The sequence below is a fragment of the Ipomoea triloba genome, chromosome 7 (assembly GCF_003576645.1).
Source record: "Ipomoea triloba cultivar NCNSP0323 chromosome 7, ASM357664v1".
In the NCBI taxonomy this organism is placed as follows: domain Eukaryota; kingdom Viridiplantae; phylum Streptophyta; class Magnoliopsida; order Solanales; family Convolvulaceae; genus Ipomoea; species Ipomoea triloba.
The window spans coordinates 6380960-6398344 of record NC_044922.1 but is presented as its reverse complement, the minus strand read 5'-3'; the positions used below and the strand labels follow the sequence as shown (position 1 = coordinate 6398344).

General features: G+C 33.2%; 2 protein-coding genes across 5 annotated transcripts; both read right to left on the bottom strand.

Moving 5' to 3' along the window:
- Nucleotides 1-7250: 7250 nt before the first annotated feature.
- LOC116024724 lies at nucleotides 7251-11400 on the bottom strand. The gene is made up of 8 exons (XM_031265700.1): nucleotides 11246-11400; nucleotides 10506-10600; nucleotides 9718-9764; nucleotides 9508-9596; nucleotides 8326-8434; nucleotides 7920-7930; nucleotides 7743-7844; nucleotides 7251-7652 (listed from the first exon to the last, which is right to left on the bottom strand). The coding sequence occupies exons 1-8, from the start codon at nucleotides 11312-11314 to the stop codon at nucleotides 7503-7505; spliced, it is 672 nt and encodes a 223-aa protein (XP_031121560.1). The 5' UTR covers nucleotides 11315-11400; the 3' UTR covers nucleotides 7251-7502.
- Nucleotides 11401-12980: 1580 nt separating this feature from the next.
- On the bottom strand, nucleotides 12981-17367 carry LOC116025689 (phosducin-like protein 3). Of its 4 annotated transcripts, none has more exons than XM_031267018.1 (6): nucleotides 17089-17367; nucleotides 16314-16457; nucleotides 15310-15515; nucleotides 15090-15239; nucleotides 14339-14424; nucleotides 12981-13605 (listed from the first exon to the last, which is right to left on the bottom strand). In XM_031267018.1, exons 1-5 carry the CDS (start codon nucleotides 17331-17333, stop codon nucleotides 14420-14422), a joined length of 750 nt encoding a protein of 249 aa, XP_031122878.1. In that variant the 5' UTR covers nucleotides 17334-17367; the 3' UTR covers nucleotides 12981-13605; nucleotides 14339-14419. The 4 variants fall into 4 exon arrangements, with proteins under 4 accessions (XP_031122878.1, XP_031122879.1, XP_031122875.1 ...); XM_031267019.1 differs by having other exon boundaries at nucleotides 12981-13563; XM_031267015.1 differs by having other exon boundaries at nucleotides 14339-15239.
- Nucleotides 17368-17385: the final 18 nt, after the last annotated feature.

Here is a 17385-nt window from a genome sequence, read left to right as displayed (position 1 = left end):
TGAATTTCATTGTCTCTATCCCTTAATAAATGTATACACAAAAATTGATCGAAATATTGCTATATAAAATTTACTCTCTTTTTTCCAAATTTCAAACTACAGCTGGTCGACTCCTCATGCCCAGCAACAACACAAAAGAAATTAAACTATCTCAATATAAAGTTCAAAACTCACCAAATCATCAAATTTGAACCCAAATAATAATAATAATAATAATAATAATAATAATAATAATAAAGTAATAATAATAACAATATTATACTCATACAATATATAAAAACATCTCAATTGAGGTACACAAACGGGGCAAATTATTCAGTGGACCCGAGTCCATATTTCAAGGTGAATCTGAGTTCAAAATACACAATTTACATACTGAATATTCACAATTTATATATTGAATGTTCACAACTTAATTTTCACAATTTACATACTAAATTTTTGTAATTCAAGTTGTGAATTCCAGTATGTAAATTGTGAATATTCAGTATGTAAATGGACACGGGTCTACCTCGTAAGGTGGACCCGGCCGGGTCCATGGTATAACTATTGAAGCCAAAATAAAGACGTTAGAGGTGGGGCAACATCACTTCAAAAAGGCAACCAGCTTGGAGATATCAAATCATTGTCAAAGGAAAACAACCTAACCTATTTTTGTTCTTTTTTCACTTTCTTTATGAATTGATAACACCCCTTCAACCACATCCTCCCATTGCTCACATTTTTTCAATTCTTAGCCTTTTTCAATAATGTCATATGTGATCGGTTTTGTTTTTTTTTTTTTTAATTATATATCAAATAAATATTTATTGCAAATGGACAGGTTTGTTTTTTAATCAAAATCATGTGTTGTTCGATTAGATGTTTGATGAAAATGCTGTCTTGTTCTTTTATATATTGTTTTTCTGATCTTATTCATTTTTGTTTTTTGTTTTTAAATGTATCTATTAGTTTATTTTTGTTTCATATATTCATAAAACTTTAATTCGTGTCATATTTATTAACAGTTTCAATTTGTTTTGTATGTTGGCGTTTAACAATAATATAGTTTCTGAAATTTATTTTCGTTTAACAATAATATGGGTTAGGTTTTGATGATATTGTATGAAAAGGTTCAAATAAGACCATATAAATAAATGGTATAACATGATATAAACATTGATCACAAATGTAATATTAAAAGTTGATCCCTGTCTATTCAAAAAAAAAAAAAAGTTGATCCCTGTCATACCATATGTGGATATTAGGGAGTGGTAAATAGCATAGAAATTGCTTTATCTTCTTTTTAAAATATAAAATGGTAGATGTCCATGTAACTATTCTAATAGTGAAAATTACAAATATATTCTACTATTTTATATTTTTAGATACAGCGGGGTATTCAATCATTGTGAGACTAATTTTGATTTGGTTCAAGTTGCGCTCGCTAAATTTGGCTCTTAACTTTTTAAGATATCACACAATACTTTACAAAAGTTATCAAACATCCAACCTTGCAGTTGCATTACTAACTTCTCTACAAATACTACATGTAGTTTTATATAATAAAGTAAGGTTTTGTACAGAGATTCTTATTGGCTATTAAAGGAACATTCATATTGGCTAATAAAATTTATTATTATTTGTAGTATTACGTAATAAGAATTAAAAACCGAGATATGAATTTTATCTAAATCTCTCTTTATTTTGTCAAACTAATAATTAAATATCATGAACTATGCTATAATAGCAACAACAACAACAACTCTATTAGATTTTATAAAATAGGTATAATTGAAATTTCAACAAAATCTAACAAAAAAATAACATCCCAAAAAATTCTATAAAATACTCATTTAATTTATCAAATTATATTTAAAAATAGGCCATGCCCATTACTATCTAAACTTTTACTAATTGATTATCTAAAACAAGTATAAGATTTTTTTGCTCTAATATAATACCCAAATTCTAATTATTGACTAAAATAACATTTTTCTTAATATTGATAGTTTGTGTTTAAAAAAAATAGAAACTTGAGTTTATTATGTACTGTAATATAAAAATAAATTGAGAAAAATATGTAATCATATAAATGTTTTTTTTAGTGTGTATGTACTCACTACCCATCATATAATAAATAAATGTCCTATACTAATACTTTCTTAGACCTTCCCCAATAGTGTGTTTAGGTTGGACTTTGGAACAGTAAAATCCAATGCTTTGAATTTTTAACAAATGGAAATGGATGTTTTTTTTTTTTTTGGATTCTTTCTCCGGCAAATTGGAGTTTTTTGCATGTTGGGGTGGGCCCCACTAGAAAAGGGTGTTGCACCTAGGCGGGCACGTGCACTGGGCGCGTAATTATCTCTTCTTTTTTTTTTTTAGTTTTTTTTTCCTTTTATTTTTTTTCTCCACCCTCATTTTCTCTTTCCTAATCTCACTTACAAAAACTTCTCAAAAACCACACCAAAGTTTAACTACTGAGGAAAGCCTCATTGTTTTTAGCATACTTTTATCAGTTTTATGCCATGTGTTATGTTGAAAGGTCTTGTCGTAAGTGTATTAAGGTAAGTACAATTAGGTAAATCAAATCATTATTTAATACCTAACTAACAAATTAATGGTGTAAGGAATATTTTTTGGCATTTAAAATTAAAGTAAAATAATTCTAACATGAAGGATAGCTTCACATGCACAAAGAATACGGATGTAAGTTAGGAATATAACTTGCATTCACTCTAGCTTATAATAAGTAGTTAAACGATTAATTATAGAGTGTTGATGTTTTATTAATTACATGATTAAGTTAACACAAATACGTTACTAAAGTATATTTATGTTTGCAAGTAACATGAAAGCTATTGTTTAGAGCTGCAAAGTATGCTTTATAAGGTTTACGTGCAAATTATATACCATGACATAATCAACATATATACTATTTGATATGTAAAAAATAATTTTAAAAAATTCAAATGTTGATAATAGGTTGTAGATTTTCAACAGATCATGGTATATAAGAAAGATGCATCATTTGTCTCGAAATGGATAACTGAAAGCGTGGTATCTGAATGTCACGAGTTTAATTTTTGTTGACTCTCTTAAATTAACTAGCTTAAAAAATCAAAGCTCACCTTGTCTTTATAGCGAGACGAGCTTTGATGGGTCTCAACTCTCAACTCTCTTTTTTGGTGTAACGTAATGTTTTCACCATCGAATATAGTGACGAATTCTCTCGTTAAATTGTAGGTACCTATATGAGTGAGATAGTTTTAATGGGTCTCGACCCTCTTAAGCAATACTATTTGTGACCATTAGGTATGAGAGAAAATGTTAAGTAGGAGTAATAGTTTTTTTCAAGTAGACGTTGGAATACCCTAATATTAAGATGGAGTAACGTACACAATCTTGCTTATAATAGTTTATTTATGTACCAAATGAAGAGGGGCAGTGAGCAGAAGAAAAAATAGCCAAATTTGTGACGTGGCTTTAGGTTGGTAGCTGCAGCCGACTAGCCGTTGACTGTAGGTTTGGCTATTTTTAATTATAAAGACAAAATATTTTGCATTATCTTTACTATATTTAAATGTACGCTTTATTATTATTATTATTTAAATTTTTTTTAGGTAATTTCAATTTCGTCGAACTAATTCTAAGTTTACAGGATCTCACTTCTAAAGCCACTATAGAGATAAATTGCAAGTCGTATAATGAGTTCACCAATTCAGTGGGATTTGAATTCCGCACTACCGCATCTAGTCATGACTTTTAAGGAATCAACTACACTAAGTTCCGAGTACTTATTATTATTATTATTATTATTATTATTATTATTTGTGTCTATTTCACGCGTTCATGATTCATGCACAATCCCCATCTTTTTCCATCTCTTTGTTGTAACGATAGAGACTCCACTTTAATAATATACTTAATTAAGCATCAACCAGTATTTTTCTGGATAAAATTAATAAATAATTGTCTGTTGATATGTCTAATGAAAATTAGTCAAGGAATTCTCGCCTTTATTTGGTTAGTTGGGCAATAAACAAAAAGAGAAAAAAAGAATTTTTGAAAAGAGAAAAAAAAAATTGCACATAAGTTTATCTCTTGGACAACGAACATTGGACCTCCATTATTATCCAAATTTTTTTTAAATAAAAAAATTGCATACATGATTTTTACCAATGAACGCCTAATTAGACATGGAATATGAGCCAAATTGTAACGGAAGTTCATGGTTTTGTTGTTTTAGAAAGAAATTCACAACTTTGATTTGTACATTTTGAGGATATATTATGCAATAGTTGAGCCAAAGGCCTTGTGGTCAAGCGGCATGAAGTGATTCTCCCAAGTGGGAGGTTATGGGTTTGAGAAAGTATATGGACAGATACTACATGTAACAGGGTCAATAGTATTCAAAAAATTATGCAATAGTTGAAAGATAGAAGCTAAATTCGCCTAGGCCTTTTAGGCACCTGTTAGTATTATAATACCTGACATAAACTAAAGGAAATATAAATACGAGAAACCTGACTCATAACAGCCGAAGCTTTAGGATAATGTCTCTACCTGACTCGTAACAGCCGAAGTTTTAGGATAATGTCTCTTGCCATAGCTGTTGGTATTGCCTGTGGGAGTGGTAGACCTGCAGAATAACGTTAGTATACGTTTTTTACTACCACTTTCTCTTGTATACTAGATGATGTGTGTATTTTGAATACAGGAGCTGTGGGAGGACTCTATTGCTTAAAAAGCCTACATGTCATCAATATAGGCAGATATTCAGTTAGTTAAACTGAATATCCTGAGTTGCCTAACTGACTTAGTCATCTACTTGCACCACAATCACTTAATAATATAATATACTATATCATATTATATACGTGGAATAAACATACAGCACCGATTAGGCCGCTTAGTCAGCCGATTAGCTATTGTTTTTTTTAAATGAGTTATTTCACTCAAAATGATATCATTTTGAACGAAATAACTCTAAATTGTTCAAACACTAGAATTTTTTAAGTTAATATTTAATATTTTAGTATTAAATATTAAAATATTAAATAATTTATAACTATTAGTCTTAAAAAATTTAAACAATAAATTTTTTTAAAAAAATACACAGGCGCCTAGGTGTTGATTAATCCCCCGACTAGGCATCCATGCGCTCCCCGAGCGCCCGAGGAGCGCCTAGCGATTTTTTTAACCATGCCTACAATTAACAGTTTCTATACATGTAAATAAATAACTTGATAATTGCTAACACATAATATGATAGCTACATGTACAAAAAACTTTCAACTGCAGGTACAGAATGTGTTAACTACAGATATAAAATCTGAAGGTTATTTTTAGACTAGAGTCTACAGGTAGACCCTGGTCTACGGTATAATTTGCTGCAATATGTACTTAGGGCCAACAAAATAATATTGTAAAGTCTATTACAAATTATAAATTTAGATTAATCAAACATGTATGACAATCTAAAACATGTTCATTAATCCAATGTGTAGGTCCATTAAAACAATACTGTAGCCCATGGCAAATGTTCAAAGTTTTAAAAAATCAATATAAGTACGTGCTGATTTAAAGAATTAAATTAGAGTTTTTAAATGATGTATTTTTATATATTACTTTTATTTATACAAAAATAAAAATAGAATAATAAATTTAAGTTTTAAAAAAAAAAAACTTAAAAGAAAAGTTAGGGATAGTTTGTATGACTTGAGTCCATGTTATCGTATGCACCTAGATCCATAGTATAACCGCGATAAAATGTATTACTTTTTCCTTAAAAATAATTAGTGAAAATATAATACATACTTGATCATGTTTTCATAATTTTGCAAAATCATTTTCATTATTGTTTTCACGTATTATCTATTGGGATTTTAAGGTTGGAGTAATGCTGTGCTTTTAGGACACAATTCACAAGGTGAGGCGACTAGTAAGAACCAAAAGTCAAAAAGATGGTGGATCACTTTGCTCCTTTTCAACCTGTTGTTTTCATCGTTTTGCTCAACTATGGGACAATTGCTCATAATTTTCACATATAGTCAAGATTTCACTACTCAATGTAGGTGGGGCTTGGAAGGTTGCACAATTATGATAATTACATTTATGACTTTATATTGTGAGACACAAGGGCAGAGTCAAAAATATGTTTTTGAAAATGTATTAAATCTAATCATCTTCTTTTCCCACCCCATGCTTTTTGTTTTTGCCAATTTCACAATAAATTAGTTTTTAGAGTTGTCTATATAAAATTTTGATTGATTGATTATTTGATTTTGGTGCCTTCTTCTAGTCATATATGTTGTGTCAAAATAAGAGAGTGGATATACTTGATACATCATCATACATTACACGTTTTTACTTGAATTAGCGTTTTGGGTGAAGCATGTCTCGTGACTCGTCGGTAAAAAGTTACAAAGAGATAAAGACAACTCTCACACGTAGGCAAACTTGAAACATTGTGGTTATCAAATCAGCTATTATGTGCAACAATGCCTTTAAAAGGTTATATATAAATAAAATTTGATCAAAATTCAACTGAATTAATCTCACCCCATGAAATACAAATACCTAAATATAAGGCATGCCCAAAAAAACCCTATCCTCTTTATTTTTTTAGAAGTATGGGAAAACTTCATATGCAACATTGCAAAATCCCATAAGGACATTAAGGAATTACTGGAAATTATATCGTATACCAAAATCTATCTTATATTTGGACTCTAGTTCAAAATGACATTCAATTGCGTATCAGTTAACATATTATGTGTCCTCAATTTTTTTATATGCATATAATAAGACACATAATTTTTAAACCAAGACCCATAATGCAAGGTGGATACTGGTCCATTGTATGACACTTTAAGCCACCTTGTAGTGATAAGGGCAAATTATTGTATGGACCATGGTCCACACAGCTGTTTGGACCATGATCAAATGTACATTTTTAATGTACTAAATGTACATTATTTTTGTATTGAATGTACATTATTTTTATACTATAAAAATAATGTACATTCAGTACACAAATAATGTACATTCCCTGAATATAATGTACATTATTTTTATACTGAATGTACATTATTTTTATATTGAATGTGCATTATTTGATAGTATGGTCCACACAGCTGGACCATGGTCCACACAATAATGATTGAGTAATAAGACTCTTGGAAAACATGCCCCAAATATTTCGATATAAGAAATGGAGGCCTGGAGGCCCATCCTAACCATCACTATAGCATGGAAAAACCTGGTAAGCAAGAAAATCAGATGTTCTTTCTTGAAGATACAACAATGATCATACAAGCTAAATCTCCATGTTCTTTTATATTATGCAATAAATCATTGGTTTTTGCAGGATTTGCAATTTTGAGATTTTTTTTTGGGTACATTTGAAGAGGTTAGAGATATGGAATCAGACTGACTCATTGCCTGGAATTGAAAGACACTTAGCTTACCACTTGAAGAACCTCAAAAAGAACACATAAGCTTACACGTATCCTAGGTCAGGTGGTTGAGTTAAGTGTGTCTGCTGCTGATTTTTCAAGCTCAAGTATAGCATCAAATCCAAATGCATTCCCGGGTGCAAACGATGATTTGAGTTCTTCGGCAGTCTGAGTGGTGGTAACCTTGTTGTCCTTTACAACGAGCTTTTCCTGTCAAAATAGTGACCCTGCAAAAGTTAGTCGAGAACTCGAGATCCCCACTTCATATTCAGAAAAGAATAACAACCTAACAGTACTTGCCTCCGTCACATAATTGGCCACGGTTGAGGTAATTATTTCCTGGATTACAAAATTGGTGACTCGGTCTTCACCTAGCATCTCTAGTAAGAACTCCTTCGGAATCTACATACAGAAGTTTCAAGCTTGTGAATCAACTTCCGGGCAGTAAAGGAGAGACGTGCATCAAATTGGACATACCTTCATTTTCCCTGGGTAAGTCACCATGACATGAAAGATCAAAATTATAATCAGTGGTTACTCAAGTCAAAGGAGATTGCAAAATGAAGAAAATATAGGTCTGCAAGGCAGATGGCAGCACAAATGGAGTATCAAAATGCCAAGCAAACATAGCACAGATTATCCTTTAACATCAAACATGAACTCTCAAGTACACCATCTATTCTCGTTTTACAAGAAAATGGAAAATATATGATTAGTCTCACACAAATTCCATAAGTTGTCTAAGAAGCCATTAAAAAAGTATTCCATTAGTAACATATGCCAAGTTCCATGATTGCAATCAATAAACAAAACTATTGGTGCATGAATGTTAACTTCGGGAAGAAAGTTATAGACGTAGAAGGTGGCCAAAGTCGGCTAATACCTCCTTTTTGCTTGCGAAAACCTGGAACTGGTGGTGCTTCACGACCCAACCTTATCAAAGTCTTATCAAAAATTATTTGTGTGTCTTTTCCTGTCAAATCAACTCTGACCTGAAACAGAATGTCAAAGTGAACCCTTTTCTTTGGTTTGAAATTACAGATAAAATATATTTCAAAATATAGATATTTGGAGAATATTGAGATCAATTTAAAAAAGAAAAAATAACAGCATGTCAATATATAAAAGTCAAAAGTATAATCCTAGTTAAACATTGAGATAACCTAATAAGAAATAGTACTTTTAGAGAATTGAGCAAGTATAGTAGACTTTTCTGTTATAATCAATATCGACTTTCAATGGCATTCATCAACCTATTATCAATTGTATAACCATTGTTGTATCCTCATTTCACTGAGAAATTATAAAAGCAAAGAAAGAAGCAGACATATTTTCTCATTACTAGGACATGCTTCACTTTGTTTTGACAGTTGATATTTTGTAGTTCAGAACAATGAATGAAACTTATCCTATGCAAGGATAACTTAAATGTATGACGCAAAAAGAAAAGAAAACGATTAAAATGATGGTAATGAGTTCAGTCATCCCAGCTCTTAATTTACTAACTTGATTGAAGTCAGGCCATTTGGTCCCTAGTGCATTTGCCAAATGCTTATCAAAATGGTTCTAAATATGATAAAGTTGAAGAGTTTGGGGGTTCTGTTAACAATATTAAACTATTTATTCTGGACCAAATCCACTCAGACTAAAGAAGAGGAGATGTCTGGGTAGGTTGTTGGAGATAAACTACTACCACTGATAGGAAGAGTAAATTTTGGTGTTGTGGAATTTTTTTTTTTTTTTTGGGTGTGTGGGGGAAAGATGTGCTTCTAATATGATTTCCATATTGCCAAAAAGCCAAAAATATAAACAAAAGACTCTTAGCATCTTATGCTTTTCAGTACTTTCTAAGCATTTTTCATGTTTCAAGGCTGTTCTTATTGGTTAAAGGTTATTTTTAGAACCTTTGGTGAAAACTTGTGGCAAATGTCACTCTATCAAGTTGACAACAACAGATAACCAGCCATCAAATCATTATTTGCAGGGGGCAGAACAGTTGCTTCACTAGGAGGTGGAAACTACAGATGAAATAAAGTTTATAATAGAGGCAGTCTCGCAAGATTACTTGTATCGTTTTATCATCTTGAGACACAAGAGTAATCTCGGAATCTTTAACAGTTATGGAAGCGTCATCTGATAGGGATGTTTGAAAACCTGCAAAACCAAAAGACTATGACTATGACTATGACAGCAGTGAGGGGAAGATATTGGTAATCTGATTAAACAGCAGTTTCTTCTTGTTCATAGTGGTAGAAAGGTTTTAAGTAATTGTCACCTGAACCAAGGGCACAAATGGGCCTGACCAAATATCTACTGAAGGGGCTACACCAGTTTAGCAACCCATGCAAGAAAATGAGAAAAGGCCTATTAGAGTTGGCACCACACGGTATAAAACAAACTAGGCACCTAGATATGAGATATGCAGAAGAGAGTAATCAATTGGAAGTTAGAAATGGAAATTTTGATGTGCTAGATCACAGGAATGACTCAGGATGTCAGTAAGCTTTAAGCAGCCATTTCTAAAAGTACTATCTCAAATATATAAGTACGATAAAGACATTCTTATAACTGTTATAAGATTCCTTTTGCTCAATACAATGAGTATATAATGTATTACAACAAAATAATTGATGAATTCACAACAATTAACAATGACCTATTACAACTATCCGTCTATCCTAAATAAAAAAGGACTAAATACCCACTAAACAGAGGTACTAAGACACCCCACCCAGGATTCCTATTAGATTTATATCATAGGAAATTAGGAATGCCATGAAGCGGATGGGGGACACAGATGGCAATCATAAGGTTGTGCATCGATAATGCCACTTATGCTGCTATATCTATTTGGTTCTGCTAAATACATGAAGACATTGAATCATTGTAATTACAGGTAACAGATTTATTGTCAATAAGGCACTAGCCACAATGCATTTATAAGTAAAATAGCAATCAGAGTGGAAATGCCACTGTACAAACCAGAACAGAAAATCTATACTCAAACCTTCCAATTATACCAAGGAAAAAGAAAAAAGACTTCGCAATAGAAGTAAAATTTACCTCTTGCATACAAATTTAATTCCAACAGGATACTTCCCATTTAGTGCAACACAGCTAGACAGGGAAAATTTCGGAAAATTTGTAATGCACAAACCCTGTGAAAATGATAGCACAAGGATTACAAATCGAAACATGGAAAATAGTGTTTCCTCTTACACATATCAGAGACTCTATTATGACTCAATAAACAACTGTAAATCAGTACACACCATAATCACGGATAAAAGATGGTACCCATCTTTCTCATTTTATCAGTCATGGTTAATGAAAGCCAAACCAACTCTTTCTTTATTGCCTTTTCTCTTTAATACTTTTGTTTCTAATAGAATCTTTAGTATATACTTTTTTAAATATATGAATTTATTTGGTAACACTAAATTAATTAATATAAAAATTACATTATACACAACTACACAAGTAGCCCTCTTCAACCAAACAAGAGACATAGGGACAGAGAGATTATTATTCTTTCCTCATTAATTTGTTTTGTAATTCATAAATTAACACAAAATATTGAACCAGTTCCAGTTTTTAGGGATGATATACATTCGCAATTATCTAAAAATTTACTGCAAATTATTATTCCGTCGAAGAATGAGTGAATAACTAAATGGTACTCCGCACCATCAAGAGAAGAACTGATAATCCATGAAATTAAAAAATATATAAACATAAATGATTCCGACAAATTGGTCATAGATGATAAAACTACTAACCTTAAGCTTTTACGTTATCCTTACCCGCAAAACTCTGAATTGCTGGCGCGATGCTGACGTTACAGCCAAGGTTGTCGTCGTCATCGTCGCCATTGAAGATATGCTTCTTTCTCCGAGCAAAGAGACGGCAGCAGGCCAGCAGAGCAGAGCAGAGCCACTGTTTAATTCTTCAAATCTCTTTGTATAAGATAAAATAATTTATCTCACTTTTGATACGTTTCCATTTATAGCCCTTATACTTAAACTCTTTTTTTTTTCTTTTTTTTACTTATAAGTTTGGAAACAAAATCACTTTTAACCTTCCAATTTTAAAAATCATTGCATGTTTAATTTAAAATGAAGAAAATATACGGAGTATTTACTTTATAAAAGTGCTATTGAAAGAAGTCGGGGGTCATTGGGGGAGCTAATGAGGTGGCATGTGTGTTAGCGAAGAATGATAAGAGAGTAAAGTCCACTCATCTTTCGCAATGTTTAGCAGTTTAGACACTATAATTCTATAAACATGATATCTTATTTCTCACTTGAGACATCATCATCTTCTAGCAAAGACGTTTGACTTTCATTGTCATTTGTCTTGCTTCCTTTTTTTATGAACAACTAGTCCAATTTTTTAGTTGTAATAACCCATATTTAATATCCGTTTTGAATATTATTCATCATGAATCCAAAGGGCACCAATGTCTTTTTTTTTTTTTTTTTTTTTTTTANTTTTTTTTTTTTTTTTTTTTTTTTAGAACAGAAAGATATATTAATTCAAATCCAAAGTAAGAGCATTACAAATGATAGTGGGAGGGGTTGAGAACCACTCCATACGATCAGACATAGAAACAGACTGCTTAGCTAACAAATGAGTTGCCTGATTCGCAGATCGCCTAGAGAACGATAAACTAATATGAGCAAACGTGCTCATTAAGTTTTTAATATCAGCTAAAATTAAATGAAAAGAGGAGTCACCCAAGGTCGACTTGAGACCTTACACAACTAAAAGAGAGTCAGTCTCAACATTGATATTGTCAAAGTTGTTGGATTTAAGCCAACTGAGTGATTCCCTAATCGCTACTGCCTCAGCTTCCTTAGCATTATAAATTCCTCTCCAGCGGAGTCCACGTGCTGCTACAAATTGACCGTGATTATTCCTCAAGACACACCCAAACCCCATGTTTCCAGTATGCTTATCGATTGCTGCATCAACATTCAACTTTAGAAATCCTTTTTGAGGTTTAGTCCATTTGACAGGCTCAGTAATATCTTTCTTCACCTCAACATGGTCCTTAGTAACCACGTCTGTCCAATCTTTGTAATAGGGCACCAATGTCTATTAATCATTGTATTCGTTATCTAAAATACATGATCACCAATTTTATTAAGAAATTGGTAAAATAGTCACATATATACCATCATCAAATTTTAAACGAATTTGTTTTTTTTTTTTTTTGTATCGACCTTTATGATAATTATGAATCAAACTAGAATCAAAATGCAACCTCATATTAAAGTATATCATTTACTTATACGTAAAGAAAATTGTTCTAATTTTTTTATATATATATATTTTTTGTATTTATGGGAAAACCCATAGCCCTATTTGGTAGCATGCTTTGGATGAAATGTTGTATGATTCAAAGGAGGTAAACCAATTTACTAAAAAGGTCAATAAACAATTTTTACTGTTGTCTATATTTAATTGGTTCAAACCAACAAAACCAATAGACAAAAGTTGAATTTGATTTGTCTTCTTAGTTTGTGCCAATCAGGATAACCAAGACTATATCTTTATTACGGTCTTTTTTTGATTTGGGACAATGCGAGATTTACCCAATACATACATCCAGTTTTCAAGACCTCTAGTGTATCACTCATTTATGTATTTATGTATATAGTACTCTTGTAACAAATCAAAGTACAAAGCTCATGGTTTATATACATAATTGATGCCTGCAACCTTTAAAAAGTAGTAGTTAAGATGACAAATGGACCAAACCAACATACCAGTCAGTATCTCATACAACATACCAGCTGATCCCACTCCTCCGACTCGATTTACCAAACTCGAGTTCCCCACGTTTGATGGCAAAAGCGACCCTCTGGTTTGGCTTCATCATCAAACCGTCACATACCGATCATGAGAAAGTCACCACAGCTGCATATTATCTACTCGATAGCGCTCAATTATGGTACAAACGTCGAGCGCAGGATGGTCACCAATTTTCTTGGACTCAATTCAAGGACGCCTGTACCCTCCATTTTGGACCACCCCGTCGCAGTGCCATTACGGTACACCAACAGCCACTGGGGCAGCATAACACAGCCTCAGCTGTAGCCGCCAAAGAAGCTCTCCCCTGCAGAGATGTTGGAACCCGCCACGGTATGTAGATGTTATGCTAGCGGGAACCAGATATGCACGTGCTCAGTCATACACAACCGAGAATTTGGATACAAATAAATTGTGTGCAACTAGATCATAATTGGCTGGACCCCTAAATACCTGATCAATACTTTTTTTTATGACTCTGTATACTGCTAGTGCTAGCTCGGTTAGTAGAAATAAATTGTTAAAACACAAATGTAAGGTGGCGACTAAGATTCATTCTTCAACAACTTTGTGGTCAGCTTCGAATCTTCAACCTTTCCACAAATGATATGAATGCATACCACTAAAAGATACAATCCACTAATCCAAATCTCTATGTGGTATCAACTACCAAAACAATTAGACAACACTACTAATGAAGCATGTATACTTCTAACAAACTGGGACTATCATTTTAGAGTTCTCCAAGGGTTTCAGTAATAAGGTGATAAATCATTATGAAATAGATGAATTAGCAACGTGATTACACCTTATCACGCATCACTGTCATAGATCCTATGGCCAAATGCTGGGCTTGAAAAAAAATTCTCTCTCACACACACGCAGGCGCTGTATATACTATATATTATAGGGCGATTATCTTATTTCTTATCTTTTAGGATAAGGAATTGTTTATATCTCACCTCCAATTTGAAGTTTCGCAATAAAGCTTTCAAGGTGCAGAAAATGCAATTAACTACTCTGAGCACACACAACTTATATGCAGGGCAAAGAATCTAAGAATAACAGCAAAGAGTAAGTACCTGCAGGGCTGGCTGTAAAAATCTGACCGACGCTCTTTCTCGGCATTGTGACTAGCTTCTGCAGTAACAAGCTTGAGATCCTTACCCTGGGAATCAATTAAAGCATTAATGAACTCAACAGGAGATTGGCTAAAACCAAGAAAGAATGCCCGTCTCCTTCTGTGTTCATGGATTTTCCTAATAGCAGCACAAATTGCTTCATCACAGGCATCTATCTCTTCAGTTTTTTCTGTGCTTGCCAGCAATGCACTCAGTTCTCTGTGTATTGGGAAGGGCACATCAACCAATACGTCATAGCATGCACTTCCAGCAGGGTTATTACCAGAAAGTTTAATCGTGTGTTCTAAATGAATGGGCTGTGGAGGAGACAAATGATGCGTGATCTTTTGTTTCACTGCAGTGAATTTAACCTTTTACCTTCCCCTTCCCCAAACACTTTTTGAAGAAGTGGGTTGCAATTGAAATATATATATAGATAGATTATGTTTTCAGGAACTCTATTTTTATGTCTTCATCAAAAGGTGTAGTGCCTTGCCTTCCATTCAGGAATGAAAGAAAACACGTTCATCTTTGCGGAGTTCATACAATGTGAAAACCAACCGAACAGCTGTGTCTATATTCCCAAAATAAATAGACTCTTTTATGTTAAGTTGAGTTGAAACTTTGAAAGGCACCCTCCAAAATCATCACACTAAAAGAAAGGGGAAAACAAGAAAGCAAAAATAGAGTTCACCAACACCAAATCACTCACTGTCAGAGCCATCATCGTTTTCATGCTCTGCAACAACCTTCTCAAGAAACCTCTTCCGAACTCCATCAAGAACAGCTTCTCTAGACTGCTTTTCTCCACCATGGCCATCGTTGAGTACCGGATCAGATTGGCAGAGAACCAGGGCAACACCTGAAGCAAATAAAATAAGAGATACGGCATTGGGAAATCCAAATATGCAACATACATACATACTACTTACTTTCAGGAGTGCATCTCCGACCAAAACTATGAATCCCAATATAATTTGCCTTGACAGCGCTGTTGTTGTAAACCAATAGAGTAGGAAGATTGCGATCTGGATAGTTATGGATACAATCAGTAGATATAATCTTGACAAACTTTGTTGCTGGATATTTAGAAGCCAATTCTTCTAAGCACTGCAACAGCACCCGGCAATCTGCATATCTGTTGAGGAGGAAGAAGTGCAGAGCTTCAACTACTGAATGCAAACACTATTCTTATTTATTTAGAAGAGTAAAATCCATTTTTATTCCTCGACTATTGTGGCATTGCCACATTTAGTCCTACTTTTTTAATTTTGCCATATAATATCCTTGACTTTCATTTCATTGCCACCATTGGTCCTCCCTTAAGTTTTCCGTTAATCTACCGTTAACAAAAATGTCAATAATGTAATTTAATAATTTGTCTCAATTACATATTAAAATTCATCTTCTTTATCAGACTTTCTTCATCTCTCGTAACTGTCTTTGTGCTAATTTTAAACGAATAAAATTCTCCATCAAATATGTTATTCTGTGATCTCCCCTCGCAAGGGTATATAAAATTTATTGCTATGTATGTTTTGTTAAACTGTGATCTCCATTAAACTGTCTTTGTGCTATGTATGTTTTGTTAAACTGTGCTAATTTTAAAAGAATCAAATTCTCCATCAAATTGAAGGAAGTCTGATAAAGAAGATGGATTTTAATATGTATTTGAGACAAATTATTAAATTACATTATTGACCTTATTGTTAACTGTAGATTAACGGAAAACTTAACGGAGGACCAACGGTGACAATGAAATGAAAGTCAAGGATGTCATATGGTAAAATTAAAAGAGTAGGACTAAATGTGGCAATGCCACAATAGTCAAGGACTAAAAATGGATTTTACTCTATTTAGAATTAGCTTTCAAAAATTTATTTAGAATTATATATATATGCATGGAGGAATAACAACACTAAGAAAGAGACATTACCCATCCTTGTATAAAAGAACAATCACCCAAACATCTGGCGGAGCTTGTGATACCTCGCGTACAAAATCTGATCCAGAAATGGGAATCACGCATCCAAACTTTGCAACCTTGGCTGCTGCTTGCATCTCTACCAACCTCTTCTTCCTTCAAACAATCACCATAAAATAAAATTAAGAAGCAGCATCAGCAGCTGCTGAGATCATCTTAATTCTAAGCTCACAATTTCCTTTTTAACATTCCCAAAATCACAAATTGGCAGGTAGGCATTTCCCACTCTATGGAGCTACATAATAAACTGTACTCCTGGTACAGAAGCATGTTGCAAAAATCCCGCCTATGCACCAATTAATCACCGCTTAGTGTATCACCATAATCGATTAATCGGTGGTCTAGGCGGCCACTTAAGCCCCGCCTAAGCATCCTAGGCACCAACTAGGTCACATATTCGGCTATTTAGCTATTGTGCCTATTCGGCTAATTAGCTATTGTTTTTGAGTGAAATATTGTTCAACTTTTAATATTTTAATAATATTAACTTATTAAATAGGGTTAAAAATTTTAAAAATATATACATATTTTAAAAAATAAAAAATAAAATAAAGATACACGAGCCTCTTGACGCCGATTAATCCAGCCTGAGCTCTAGGGCTAGTCAGATGCCTAGCAATTACAGAAGTTGATTGATTTGATCTTGATTTGGCGAATTGCAATCAAAGCAAACAGATTTTTGCTTTTGTTTCTTTCGACAGATCAAAGGTAAAGAAGAGGTACGTACCTGTAGTCTTCAAGTAAGGGGTCTTCATCACAATCATCTTCAATTTCTTCGAGCTCTTCGGCGGATTTCTTATCGATCCATGCCTTGTCCTTGGGCTTGGAGGAGTCTTCATCTTCGGCGGGGGTGAAAGGCGGCGGCTTGAAAGGAGGCGACTTGGGAGGGAGGTTTCCAAGTTTCCTCTGAATGTCATCCCACTGAGTAGAAGCTCCTTCCACGTCCTTGTACACGAAGTGGTAATCCGCCATTTCCGACTGAATCTCTCTCTTCTCTTCTCTTATCGTCCTTTTCTATAAGATA